The 14,044-nt window shown below is 30.7% G+C and overlaps 2 protein-coding genes across 3 annotated transcripts; both read right to left on the bottom strand.

The window, feature by feature from the left end:
• Positions 1–370: 370 nt before the first annotated feature.
• LOC109818570 (cytochrome P450 71D10) lies at positions 371–4,014 on the bottom strand. The gene is made up of 2 exons (XM_020384082.3): positions 3,103–4,014; positions 371–1,169 (listed from the first exon to the last, which is right to left on the bottom strand). The coding sequence occupies exons 1-2, from the start codon at positions 4,003–4,005 to the stop codon at positions 531–533; spliced, it is 1,542 nt and encodes a 513-aa protein (XP_020239671.1). The 5' UTR covers positions 4,006–4,014; the 3' UTR covers positions 371–530.
• A 5,374-nt stretch (positions 4,015–9,388) lies between these two features.
• Positions 9,389–12,565, bottom strand: LOC109818571 (uncharacterized). 2 transcript variants are annotated; one of them, XM_020384085.3, is made up of 2 exons: positions 11,856–12,565; positions 9,389–9,998 (listed from the first exon to the last, which is right to left on the bottom strand). In XM_020384085.3, the coding sequence occupies exons 1-2, from the start codon at positions 12,310–12,312 to the stop codon at positions 9,637–9,639; spliced, it is 819 nt and encodes a 272-aa protein (XP_020239674.1). In that variant the 5' UTR covers positions 12,313–12,565; the 3' UTR covers positions 9,389–9,636. The 2 variants fall into 2 exon arrangements, with proteins under 2 accessions (XP_020239674.1, XP_020239672.1); XM_020384083.3 differs by having other exon boundaries at positions 9,389–10,001.
• Between the last annotated feature and the right edge of the window lie 1,479 nt (positions 12,566–14,044).

Genomic DNA, 14,044 nt, shown 5'->3' on the forward strand with positions numbered 1-14,044 from the left:
AGATGAGGGAAGTGTGCAAAGCTCCATATGATATTCACCAGAATGCTATGTGGCTAAGTTTGCAGAATAAAAGCTCTCAACAGAAAATAGTTTACTTTGACTGATATATATAAACTATTTTTAGCTTTTGAAAAAATTTATTTCATTTTTTCCTCTTATTTTTTTTTTTCTTACATGTGCCATGTGCTTAAGAAGAATTTTATCCAAACAAAACCTACTAGTTTTTCTGTGCTGGTTTGACATTATCGATCATTGCAACCTCAAATTTTATCTAGACATGCATGCCATTATGGTAGTGATAATGATTAATGAACTGAGGAGGTAGAAGTATTTAAAGTAAATATTAACGAAGATGCTAAATAAAACTGGGTAAAATTATAAGGACTAATTGTATATAAATTTATATATCTTAATGTTTATAAGCTCGAAGAGCAGAGGTAGAAGTACTAAAGTAAATCAGGCCAGACATTGTGGGGCTACATACTAGTAAAACAAACTTAATTATGTTAGTTAGCACATAGCATGCTTGCTTAAATATGTGAGCTATCTATCAGCTGGTGTGAATAATATATAGTAGGAATCAAGCATAGCCCATTTCGTCTTCTTGCAGTTAACCCAAATGATTCACTCATGTCAAGTTCTTCATGTTTGATTCCATTAGGAAGCCTCCAATCAAAATGGTAAAGCAACTTAGCAAGTGGCAACTCAATGTCAGCAATGGCAAATGCAATGCCTGGACACATCCTCCTTCCAGCACCAAATGGTATAAACTCAAAGTTTGTGCCTCTAAAATCTATTGAACTCTCAAAAAATCTCTCTGGCTTAAATGTCTCAGCGTCACTCCAATACATAGGATCTCTTCCAATAGACCAAGCATTGATGAGGACCCTTGTTTTAGCAGGTATCTCATATCCATTGATCTCACATTTTTCCTTGCTTTCTCTAGGAAGCAACAGTGGTGAAGGAGGGTGTAGCCTCATTGTTTCTTTGATGACACATTTCAAGTATGTCAATTGGTCCAATTCAGTCTCATCCACATGCCCTTTGCTGTTATACACCCTTCTCAACTCAGCTTGTGCCTTTTCCATCACCTTTGGATTTTTCACCATTTCTGACATGCCCCATTCCACAACTGCTGATGATGTTTCGGTTCCAGCACTGAACACATCCTGCAAATTAACAGATTAAGGAATTGTGATAGGTTTCGATCAATAATAGAGAATGCATTGAAAAGTGTGTTAGAGATGTGATAGATTTCGTCCAATAATTGAGAATGTATGGAAAAGTGTGTTAGAGAATGTATGGTGAAGTTTTTGATTTTGGAACAATACTTATGTGGTTGTAATTTTCAACAATGAGGCCCCTGAAGTGTGTTAGCTATTAAATTGTGTTATTTATTTTTGGTAAGTTCTTTAAAACGTACAAAAGGTATTAACTAATATAGAAGCAAAACGGGTTAATAATTAAGTTATTCTAGTGAAGTGCGGTTAGAACACCACGTTTCCATGGAATGGCTTCAAAGTAATATCATCTTTTACTTCTAATTCATTTCTCAAACAGATAACCAATTTAGGGTGCTACATATACCACGATAAGTACAATGAAAAATATATCTATTCTGAATTAGCATTAAAGTATATAGTTTATTTCTTCCGATTCTTTTTATAAAACTTAATTACCTAATTCAATAAATTTAAGAAAGTTAATTAAGTTAGTTAATAATAATAAATTTATATTTTTTTTAAAGAAATTATTCCTAATCTTAGACCAAAACTAATTCTAGTTAATTGAGTCGAACAAATTTATTAGAATATAAAATTATCCTTCCTTTTTCATTCCCAAAATTCAAATTAAAATCGTGATTAAGATAAGGTCAATAAGGTTATTGTCTTATGCCTCCAACCAATTTTTTTCAATATATATATATATATATATATATATATATATATATATATATATATATATATATATAATTTAAATAATTAAAATCATTTATAATTTATTTGTTAATACATAAGATTATTCAAATATTTAAAAGATCTGTCTATATAGATATTATTTTAGAATTATTAGTTTGAGAGATTTTATTATAATAAAAAATTTATATTATATTTGTTTGAATTCAATTAAAAAATGGTATTGTAATGAATATAAAGATTAAATTTCATAAAAATATTATGATTATATGCTAAATGATATTGAATATAACAAAAAAGATAATGATCGATAAGGACATCTGAATAAAGATTAATTCTTTGATTTTTATAAAAAAAAATTTAATTCTGATTATTTTGTATAAATGTCAAATTATTTTATTTTATGAAAAACTTGTTTGAAAATATTTTAAAATATGAAACCACTTTGAAAATTTTTTATTTGAATTCCACTAAATAAGGTTTTGAAAAAAAGTTGTTATTAGAGATTATGACTTTTTTTTCTTCTCTAAATTGAAACTACTAAAAATACTAACAACCAAATTAATGTTTCAATATAAATATTAAACTATATTAGAAATTTGTTTTTAAATGTGTGAAATATATGTTGATTTATAGAATATTATAAATAATATTTGTAATTATTGTTATAATTATTTTTTAAAATTAATTTTTTAGATTAATTTGAGACTATGTTACAAAATAGTTATTAAATGAATTATCATTAAGTGAGATAATGAAATTTTTAACTATTAGATTTGATTAACAATTTTATTGTAAAAAAATAAAATAAAAAGTTTATCAATTATTCGAGAATAAAGTTTCAATAAATTTTTTGTTTTAGGTCTAAAATTTATTAGACAGGACTTCATTTAAACTATATATCTTTATTTAATTATGGGAATCAAATTTTTCACCACATTCCATTGTGTTAATCTAAGGTTAAAATATATGTTGTATAAGGCATGTATTTTAAGAATGAGTTAATAGTCTGTATTTTCACCCCTCATCTAATCATAAGTTGTTATATATAATAATTTTGTTGACTTTTTTAATAATTACTTTTAAAGTTATATATTTATCCTGATATTTCTTTAGTTGCAGTGTAAAATTTTATACACTAATATCACTGAAATTAACTCTTTAAGAATAACACACAATTACTAACCAGGATGACAGCTTTAACATTTTCATCAGTCAAAGGATGATCCAGGGGAATGCCCTTGTTTGGCTGTTGAAAGCCTAGAAGAACATCAACCAAATCCTTTTGATCACCTTCACACAATTTGCTGCTTCTCCTATTTTTGTGATCTTCAATGATGTGGTCCAATATCCCATCAATCTTCCTGAACAGTTTTTCAGATTTAGCCTTCACCACACTGAACATTTGAAGCCAAGTAATGGAAGGGTAGAGATCAGCAACACAAAGTCCTCCAGCAAGTAGCACTGCCTCTTCAATGATGCATATCAACTCTTGCTGGTGCATGTACTTTTCACCAAGAGCTGCTCTTGCTGTTATTCCATATGTGAGTGGGTAAATCTTCTCACTAAGGTTCACAACCAACCCTTCACTTGAAGATATAGTTCTAATGAATTGTGACACCTCCTCTTCCCTTATGGACCTAAAACTTTGCACACGCTTTGGGGCTAATAGCTCTTCTGTACACATCTTTCTTAGTTGCCTCCAATATGCTCCATGTGGAGAGAAGGCAATGTCTTTGGCATTGTATGCAACTTTGGCAACAATAATCTGTGGCCTGTTGGAAAAGGTGATATCATGTGTTTTCATAATCTCTTTGGCCATTTCTGGTGAAGAAATTACGATGTGTGATACCTCTCCTAGTTTTAGATGAAGTAAGGGTCCAAACTTAGTGGCCAAGTTTCTTAGAACATGGTGGGGTAGAGTTGAGCCAAAAAGTTGGTGCAAGTTTCCAATGAGAGGTAGCTTCCATGGCCCTGGGGGTAATTTGGTGGTGGAACTCTTGGATTTTGAACTTTTCGTTGTTTTATATAACACCAAGAGAAAGAGAAAGGTAAGGAAAACATGGAGAATTATGAAAAACTTGTCCATGGTAGGGTGAGGAGGAACTTAAGAGAAAGGCATAATATATGAAGTTATACATATGTTATAATAAATTAAAAAAAATTAAATATATTTTTAGTTTTTGAATTTTTGTTAATTTTTACAACAATTTTTTTTTTTACTAATGTTGATACCTATAAATATATTTAAAGCATATTTTTGTCCATTAACATAATTTACATAGTATTTAAAATTTGACACCTAAAAACTAATTTGTGTTTGTAAAATATAATTTTTCTGAATTAAATATTATTTTAATAACAAGAGTAATGAATTTTAAGGCACACAAAATTAATTTTATATCTCATAATAAACCTTACAACTATTGAAATAAAAGAATAGGATATATTTACATTGGATAAAAGAATTGAATATATTTAGTGCATATTGATAATTGTCGTGTAGTATTGAAATTGTATGATCTCTCTATTAATTAGCTGATGTGGATTGAAATTTGAATGGCAAAGATAATGTAACTGGAAATTATTCGAGGGTGATGTAATTGTCGCTGGCATGAGAATAATCCATATTTTGAAAAATTCTAATACTCAAGGAAATTGTTAATTGGTGTTCCTTGAAGTGAAAGGTTTAATTGCTGTTCATTTTAATCCATTATAATATAGCTATTTGTGACAACTAACTAGAAAAGTAAAGATAGTTCAATTTTTTGAAATTTGGTTATCATGTAATGATTCTATCGAATGTAACTTCAGGTTAAAAGAACTCAGTAGTACTTTTCATTTTGTTCTTTTGTGTGTGTTTAGAACATAACTTCATACAAATTATCCAAATCTCGTACTATTATACCAACCTTAATAGGGTTTTAGTAATAGTAAATAATAGCTTTTTTGTAGTTCCTTGTAAATAAAAATAATGAAGGGATATTATTTATTAGTCACTATTATTACCATGTGAAACTACATTTTTAACAAGTACCAAATTAAGCGATTTCAAGAAAGTGTTTTAATCTTTTTAAAAAAGAATAGTGGTTTAATCTACTTTTTTTTTTTCCTTATGCTATTAAAAAATACGCGTTTGTTACGAAAGGATTGTGGTTGATAGGCATAATATAATATTAATCTCTTTACCAATATTTATAGAAAATATTCGTATTTAGACCCATATTTGTGTAGTTATTAATATATATATATATATATATATATATATATATATATATTATTGCTATATGTGTAAACATTGTGAAGTATGATGAGATGCTATTATTAGACTGTATTGTCAAGTTGTTAGAGGAGAGTTGTATATTGCTAAAAAGTTGCTATGTTGTTTAAAGTTGTTAAAGTTGAGATTGATGACTATAGTTGTTTATTGCTGTAAAGTTGTTAAGTTGCTTATTGCTGTAAAGTTGTTATGGTACCTATTGCTGTAAAGTTAAGTTGTTTATTGTTGTAAAATTGTTAAGTTGTTTATTACTGTAAAGTTGTTAAGATTCCTATTGCTATAAAGCTGTGTTGTTGAGTTGTAAGCTGATTAAGCTGTGATGATAAGTTGTTGATCACTAGGACTAGGGGAGATGTTTTCGAAGTTGTTCATCCCATTGTGTGGATTGAGATAGTTGTGGTACTCTGAGAGCCCAATTTGTTGAAAAACCCTCCTTGGAAAGTTGTCCCTTGGAGTGGTCGTTGTGTTGTTCTCCTCTAAGACTTAGTTGATCCCGTGTGTGGGCAAGGTCGAGGCACACGTGTATAAAGTGACCACGGTATAGGGGCAAGGTCGAGTTATACCAATTATAAATCGACCACGGTATAGGGGCAAGGTCGAGCTATACCAATTATAAAGCGACCACGGTATAGGGGCAAGGTCGAGTTATACTGATTACAAAGCGACCACGGTATAGGGGTCAGGTCGACCTATACCGATTACAAGTGGCCAATTTGAGTAAGGTACGAAGTCGGGAACTTAGTTCCTAACCGAGTACTATACTTCCTTGTTTAAGTGACAAAGTCTGAGAAACCATTATCGTGTTGTGGATTGATATCCAAATTTGTTATGTTGTCAGTTCAGTAGGACCCAGCCACTTAAACTACTTACCATGTTGTAGGAGATCTCCGAGACGAAATGCGTGACGACGCATAAGTTGTTGATGAGTTGATTCATTGTTGATATGAGTTGTATATTTGTTGTTATGTTATTAAGCTGTGATTGTGTTGTATGTTGACCTTGTTGAGGATGACGATAGTGTTGTTATGTTGTAAGTTGAAATGAATGATAAGATGTATAGTATATATATATGTTGTTTGTCTCAAGTGTCGAATGCGAAGATGATTATATAGCTGTTATGTTGAATATTAAATTATTATGAGTTGTTTATTGTCTCTAGCTAGCTTATCCTTGCATGTCTCCATGTGGTTTGGACTGTGATGATCATACGTGGTATGGGAACAGGACAGGGATAGGCTGGGAGGTAGCTACTAGAGGCCACAGGAGGTTCCTGAAGATGGATATTATTTTTTATAGGCCACCTTATAGTAGCAGATTTTCTGTTATATAACTAGTTGTTTGTTGCTTGATTAACAACTTGTGTTGTAAATATTTATTATACTATTTTAGTATATTTTTGAGCCGTATGTAATGTTATTCTGTAGTGTGACGGCCACGGCGGGTCGTTACACAAACACACACACTGACACACACACACACACACACACACACACACATATATATATATATATATATATATATATATATATATATATATATATAAGCCGTAGCAAAAATTTGGGAAAAACTAGAAAAAGAAAATAACAACACTCTCAAATCCTTCATCATTATTGCAAAAATTTGTTGGACCACTTCATGTGTCATGCCTTAGTTGCATAAGGCCAATCAATATTTACAAAGCATACAAGGCCTTAAACAGGTTCAGGTATAATGCCTATAGCAAAACTAATTTCTTCAGGATTAATTTCTTTTTCCATTGAATATAATAATTAATTCAAATAGAATGGATCACTCTATTCATTATGTGAAATTCTCAGTCCTAATAATTTAATACTATCACGAATGCAAGTATTTTTAATATAAAAATATTTCAAAATTTTTACATTAAGGTGAGAGATATAAAATAAAATAAAATCTTATTTAACAATATAAGTATGTACTTTAAAAAATTGGGGTGTGACCATAACAATAAGTGCAGATATACGATGAAATGGATGCTAAAGTATTCTTATTACCTTAATATTCAGAGAATAGTTACTATAAAGTATTCTTATTACCTTAATATTCAGAGAATAGTTACTATATATCTGTCATGAATAGTTTTTTCAGGTATCTATGGAGTTTGTTCTCCATTGTCACTCTCAGTCAACTCATTTGGTACAGAAGAATATTTAAATTAATGCTAAACTTGGAAAGCATTTGATAACAATACCACCACGGAACTATCTTTAAAGCAAGTTGAAAGAATGTTATTTCGTACTCCTACATATATAAGCTCATGCTATATATAATTAATATATATTACCACAACGCAACTCACCCTATTAATAATATTCAATTCTATTGCATCAAAACAAACTATCTATAACCAAAACTTAACGTGGGCTTTAGCTTATATCTACAAAAAGTGGATAATAGTGATTCTTTTAAGAATTTATAGTTATAAGAACGTCATTTTTTTTCTCTCATTTTATGTATAAAAAATAACTAAAGTTCATAAGAGTGTGTTATTTAACCAAATTATAAAAGGGTTTAAGTTTTGACATTTGATATGAAAAATATTAAATTGAGAGAAAAATATCTATTTCATATACACTTATAATTCCCAAACTTACCGACTAGTCGAACCGGAATTAGTGACATCTAAACACCAAATTCAAAGCTACCATTGAACCAAGTAATTCCATGTTATTATGTTTAATATATAATATAATATATATATATATATATATATATATATATATATATATATGTATATATATATATATATTATGTTTTATTTAAAGATAAAACTTGAACTTACATAAATACGATTATTTAACAGCTAAACTAACATATTTTATTATTATGCAATTAACTTAAATAATTTATATAATATATTTTTTAATATAAGTATATATTAATTTATACAACTCAACCAGCCTATAGTTTTGTTTCTTAATTAGTATTATATTTATTATAATTTTTTTGAGAACGTTTTTAAGACATAATATATATTTTATTAAAATTTGTAAGTATGAAATATATATATATATAATATGAATATTTTTAAAAAAAATCAATAAAAACTAAGTAACACGATTTAATTAATAATTTACCATTTTGACTTATGACTCATTAATCTAGTAACTTAACTAATTTTATAATCGATTTGAATTTTAAAACATAATTTATACCAATAATATAGTTAGGAAAAAAAAAACTCATCTTACACTTGGTATGAGTAAGTAGTGTCTCTCTCTCATTCTTTATTTCACAATTATCTCGTATCTTCCACATGTAAAAGTCTCAAAAATTCAAACCATGACTTGCCACTAGGGATGGCAACAGGCGGGACGGGTACGGGTTTCATGATACTTGTCCCCTTCTCCGCGAGCCAAATTCATTTCAATACCCGTATCTGTACCCGTCGGATATGTGATTTTCATTCTCATCCCCGTCCCTGTCGGGTATCGGGTATACCCGTACCCGTCAATTTTTTTATTTTTTATTTTTTATAAAAAAATATAATATTTTTAAATTATTTTTTATTATATTATAATTATAATTAAGTTATTTTTCTATTTCATATTATAATAAATAATTACACATAAAAAAATATTAAAATTCTTTAATATAATTAAATTAAAAATAAATATTAAATTAAAAATGGGAACGAGGACGGCTACGGGTGCGAGTACGGGACGGGTAAGTACATACCCGTACCCGTACCCGATTTAATATATCGAATTTTACCCGTACCCGTACCCGGACAAACCGGGTATTACCCATCAAAATCGGGACGAGTTCAGGTATTACCCGCGATTACAGGTATATTTGTCATCCCTACTTGCCTCTAAGATAGAACCTAACTCCTACCGGTAAAACTAACGCTCATTTTGTTCATGCACCCTTTGAGTGAATGAGAAGTTGGTTATTATAATTAACTTTTAAATACAAGATTTAATTATTCTTGTGATCCCCATAGTTTCATCATCTTTACTTTCTAATTTTTATAATTAAAAATGTTTCATTTTAATCTCTATACATACTATTTTTATTTTATTTTAATCTTTGTAGTCTATTTTTATAAAAACTAAAAGATAAAATTTATAAAACTATATAAACTAAAAAGAAACAAAAAAAATTATGTATAGGGACTTAAAGATATATTTTATAAAACTATAGAAATTAAAAAAGTAATTAAATAATATAACCAATAAACAAATAATCCTGCCATTTAATAGAACACCAATTTACAAATAAATTTACCCTCATAAGTAAAAAAAAACACCCATACATCACCATCCATTTTTTCCTATTATTCCTACCCTCCTGTATGTTGCTTCGTGTGATCCATACAACAAAATGTTGCTGTGATCCATATAACAAAATGTTTCTGTGCCAAGGATTTTCCCCCCTTTATCTAATATGTCCAGCCACTTTACCTTTGTGAAAACTTCAATCCAAGATTGGTTGCATTAACTCTCGTTTCTTATTGCTTGCAATAGGTAGTTTATCAATATCAAATCCAGAGGAAGAACTAGAACTGGAACTAGAAGAGGAAGAATCATTATCCAAGTCCAAGTCATCCAAGACATTGAATTTCATGCTGAAATCACACGATGAAGCAAATTTTCTTTTGAGATTTCCAATGGTTTCAGCCGCTCCTGATAGAAGTTTTTTCTGCAATGCTCCTGATGAACTTTGAGGATTACCTACAATAGTAGTAGTCTCTTTCTTATCCAATGTTGCTTGTGAATTACATTCATCTTCATCACTGTCTTCTATACAAATAACATTATTGATTTCCAATTTTCCCCCTGCTGGCATCAAAGAGGCATGTTAGTCCTACATGATAGTGTATTTGCCAACAAAAATACTTTAAGCAGAAGCTTGGAAAATGTAGTGCAGTAGACTTTGTAACCCCAATAGAACACTGATAATTTTCTGGCAATCATGGAAAATTCAGCTTCAAGCTGTTTAAATGATTATGCTTTTGTCAAACCATATGGCAGGAAATCCAATAAACTTGTTTCCATAGGAAATCTTTTGCATTTTACACATTACATACACACAATTGGCTCTTTAAGTAACTGAATGCATATATTAAATTTGGACATACATATGGTAGGAAATCCAATTAACTTGTTTGTATTACACAATACACAATACAAAACACACACAGTTAGCCCTTTAAGTAATTGAAGATATACGCATCTATTAAATTTAGATATACATATGGTGTGAAATCCAACAAACTTGTTTGTATTGGAAATCTTTTGCTTTTACACAATAAACACACTTGGCTCTTTAAGTAATTGAAGATATATGCTTTCATTAAAATTTAGATATTAATATGGTAGGAAATCCAATAAACTCATTTTCATAGGAAATCTTTTGTTTTTTACACAACACACAGTCTCAAAGCAGCTCTCCATAAGAACAGAAAAAATTAAGGTAACTGACTTGAGTAAAACCACACCAATCACAGGTTCTGACATCAGGGTCCTCAAATCTCATAGAATATGCATAATCAGAAGTTTGCTAATCAAACCATGAGCTGAACATCTAAAAGAGAAAAAAATGCAGATTCCTGTTTGACATAATGAATCTTTCTTTCACCATATTCATTTGGCCATATCAGTAGAACTGTAGAAGGATAAGGATAAGAACAAGAGGAATGAACTAATAATAAGGTGATTACTAAAATGCTCACCAAATAGGACCAGAATTCACAATATCTCATGAACTAAAGATAACTAGTTCATACCAAAGAATTCAGAAACCTAGCTAAAAAGACAAAATGGAAGTGGTAGAGTTGTGTAGAGAAATTGATGTGTGTGCCAAGTAATGTCATTCAGTAAAAGGAAAAGCCAAGTAAATGTAATAACATGACTGGGTTTTTGCCCCCTCCATGTAACCCTTAAACCCCAATCGTAAGAGCAATTAGTAAAGAGCCAATAATATGTTCTTTTCCAAACAGTTAAAGACACACACACACACATAGAGATTTAGTTTCCTGGCTTTTCCACAAATCCATGCTATTAGCAATTCAAAAACATCAGAAAAAGATCGGAAGATACATATCTTATTTCAATAAACCAGATATAAAATACACATTCGAGATTTGAGGCGTCTAATCTTCTTCCAACAGCTACTATACACTGGCTATTTGAGGCGTCTAATCTTCTTCCAACAGCTACTATACACTGGCTACATGAATAAGTTGAAAAGCCGACCTAATGGAATCCAGTTCTGAGAGGGAGTTAACAGTTCTAATCCAATTGAACAAATCAACATAAGTCTAATACCACAAAATTCATCACAAGTAATGCACCAAATCCTCCTAATACAGAAAGTTCTGTCCCACATACTGACACAATCACCAAACATTCCATATTTGCCCTCAACTCGACTAATCATAATAAAGTTCTGTTTAGATAAACTTATCTAGAAGCACCTGTAAGAGAGAAACACTTGCCCTAAAACACAAAATGTGATATGTCACATACCTAGGAACCAAACCAAATCATAATCACCCCATTACTTCCACAACCAAACTCAAATTTCTTTTTTTCCTTTACCTTAACAATCATTGAAAAAAGCACAACAACCATATAGCCAAGCTAATAAAAAAAAAAAAAAAAAAAAAAAGCACCAAGAATCTTCACACATACCTGAAGCCACTAGACCATCCCCATCTCTCTTCACAGACACAGTGCCATCGATTCCAACCACTCTCTTCCCCTCCTCACCACCCCCTCTCTCCTTCTCCCCCAAAACCCCAACTTTTCCACCTCCAACTTCATCATTACTCTTCACACCCCCACCCAATCCAAACCCACCATTTTTCTTCTCATCACACCTCTCTTGCCTGAGCCTCTCCAGCTCCAACTCAGCATTGATCCTCTCCAACTTCTCAAAAGCGATTCTCTCCTTTAGGCACCCGATTTCCCTCCTCTTCTCCGCCAGCTCCGCCTCCAGCCTCGCTTCCCGCGCCACCAGAATCTCCTCGACTCGGTCGAACTCGCTGCTCAGGAACGAGTCGCGCAACTCGGAAACCAACTCGGAGATGCTCTCGCCGTTCAGCTTCCTCGGACCCGACCCGGTTTCGGTTTCGGGGCTCGGGGCCATGAGGGTGTGCGAAAGTCGCGAACTTTGGAAGAAAGGGAATGTGGGTGTGAGAGATAGGGTGTGGTAATGAATGGCACTAAGCGACGTCGTTTACTGTTGTGAACACGAGTTGCAGTTGCAGCAGGAAGCAGAAAATGAATGTTCTTGGATTGGAAGGGAGCAAAAGGAAAGAGAGTGTATTGTGTGAGTGGGAGTTAACTGTGAGGTTTGACAATCGGAACAACGATTCATTCCACAGATGGTTTCTATACACGACAATTTTTAATTTTTTTTATCATAAAATATTTACCAAAGATACCATATCTTAAAAGATTAACATGAGACTTTATTTTATTTTATTTTTTCTAAATTGACATCAAAGGTCTTTGAATCGAGTCCAAGTATCCTTAGAAAATAGCTGTATAGTATATTAAGAACACATTAATAAGAAATGAAACATATTTGAACACATGAAATGAACGGAACAAGGAATTTGATACCTTGACCACCATAATTGCTTATAATATATAGTCAAATTTTCTATAACACTTATTTCTAATAGGGTGTGGGCAAGGCCACGTGGCTTGTACTTGTTTATATCCTTAAGTACATGATCAACCTCAATACTTAAAAAAATAATTCGAAAAATTGGTTACCGGTTAAAAAAACGAAAATATGTTATATAATTGATAGCTTAATTAATATTCACATATTATTATCATTTATATTTTTGTTATGTATTATTTTTTTTAATTATTAAATTATATATAAATAATTTATAATTCTTTTTTAGGAATAATATATTTGTTAGATTCTTTTCTTTTTTCATATTGTCTTTTATGTTATTACGTTGCTTTTATAACAAAATGTAGGTTTAGTAGGCAAATGAAAAAAATATTAAAATTAAAATATATATATATATATATATATATATATATTATTGCAGTTAAAAAATTAATTACAGATTAGCTGATTTTTCAACATAAAAATTAAAAAAATGCAAAACATAAATAAGAAACAAGTTAGTATGAGGAATTGATTTTTCAACGTTAAGACAACATTTTGGTAATTGTAAGTTAGAAATATATTTTACCAATATGCTACTTTGATTATTCACTTTGAGAAATCGATTATCACTAATCTATTTCTTATCTATATTTTATATTTTTTTAATTTTTATATCGAAAAATTAATTAATCTGTAATCTGAAATTCCCGAGGACCTCATGCCTAACATGACAAAACTCACACCTGACCTCTTATCAGGTAGAGAGTCTTTACCTAATTCACACTCGACATCACCTCATTGGTACCTGACATCCCCAAGTCGGAGACTTTTCTAAGCTCTCATGTCTAACCTCATTCAAATTACACTCAACGTCATCTCAACCCGAGATGAGTTTCTATGGTTAGAATTGTGCCCAGTGTCATGAAGGTGTGCCCAACTTGACATAAAAAATATGCAAATATAGACTTCACAAATCTCTTTAATCCACCTGAAAAATAGCTATGCTACATATGCAATGCATCCAACAATCCACACACATCATACAAGACTCAAAATCTTCAAGCAAATAATACATGTAATTCAATTTGTATCATTCACCAAAATCACCCCCATCATTGAAAACACCAAAAACTCATCTCCCTCACCATTCCATTCGATTTCAACCACATGTATGTTCACATGCATTTGATAAAAATAACAACAACAACAACAAAAATTTCATCAAATCACCAAACCAATTTATCCT

This window comes from Cajanus cajan, chromosome 2 (assembly GCF_000230855.2).
Source record: "Cajanus cajan strain Asha chromosome 2, NIPB_CcT2T_4, whole genome shotgun sequence".
Lineage (NCBI taxonomy): Eukaryota > Viridiplantae > Streptophyta > Magnoliopsida > Fabales > Fabaceae > Cajanus > Cajanus cajan.

Excerpts from the sequence above, each read along its gene's own strand:
- LOC109818570 (XM_020384082.3), bottom strand. The coding sequence starts at position 4,005 with ATGGACAAGTTTTTCATAATTCTCCATGTTTTCCTTACCTTTCTCTTT. Across the intron at positions 1,170-3,102 it reads ATGTTAAAGCTGTCATCCTG|GATGTGTTCAGTGCTGGAAC; the intron begins GTTAGTAATTGT and ends GTTAATTTGCAG.
- LOC109818571 (XM_020384083.3), bottom strand. The coding sequence starts at position 12,312 with ATGGCCCCGAGCCCCGAAACCGAAACCGGGTCGGGTCCGAGGAAGCTG. Across the intron at positions 10,002-11,855 it reads GGATGGTCTAGTGGCTTCAG|CAGGGGGAAAATTGGAAATC; the intron begins GTATGTGTGAAG and ends CTTTGATGCCAG.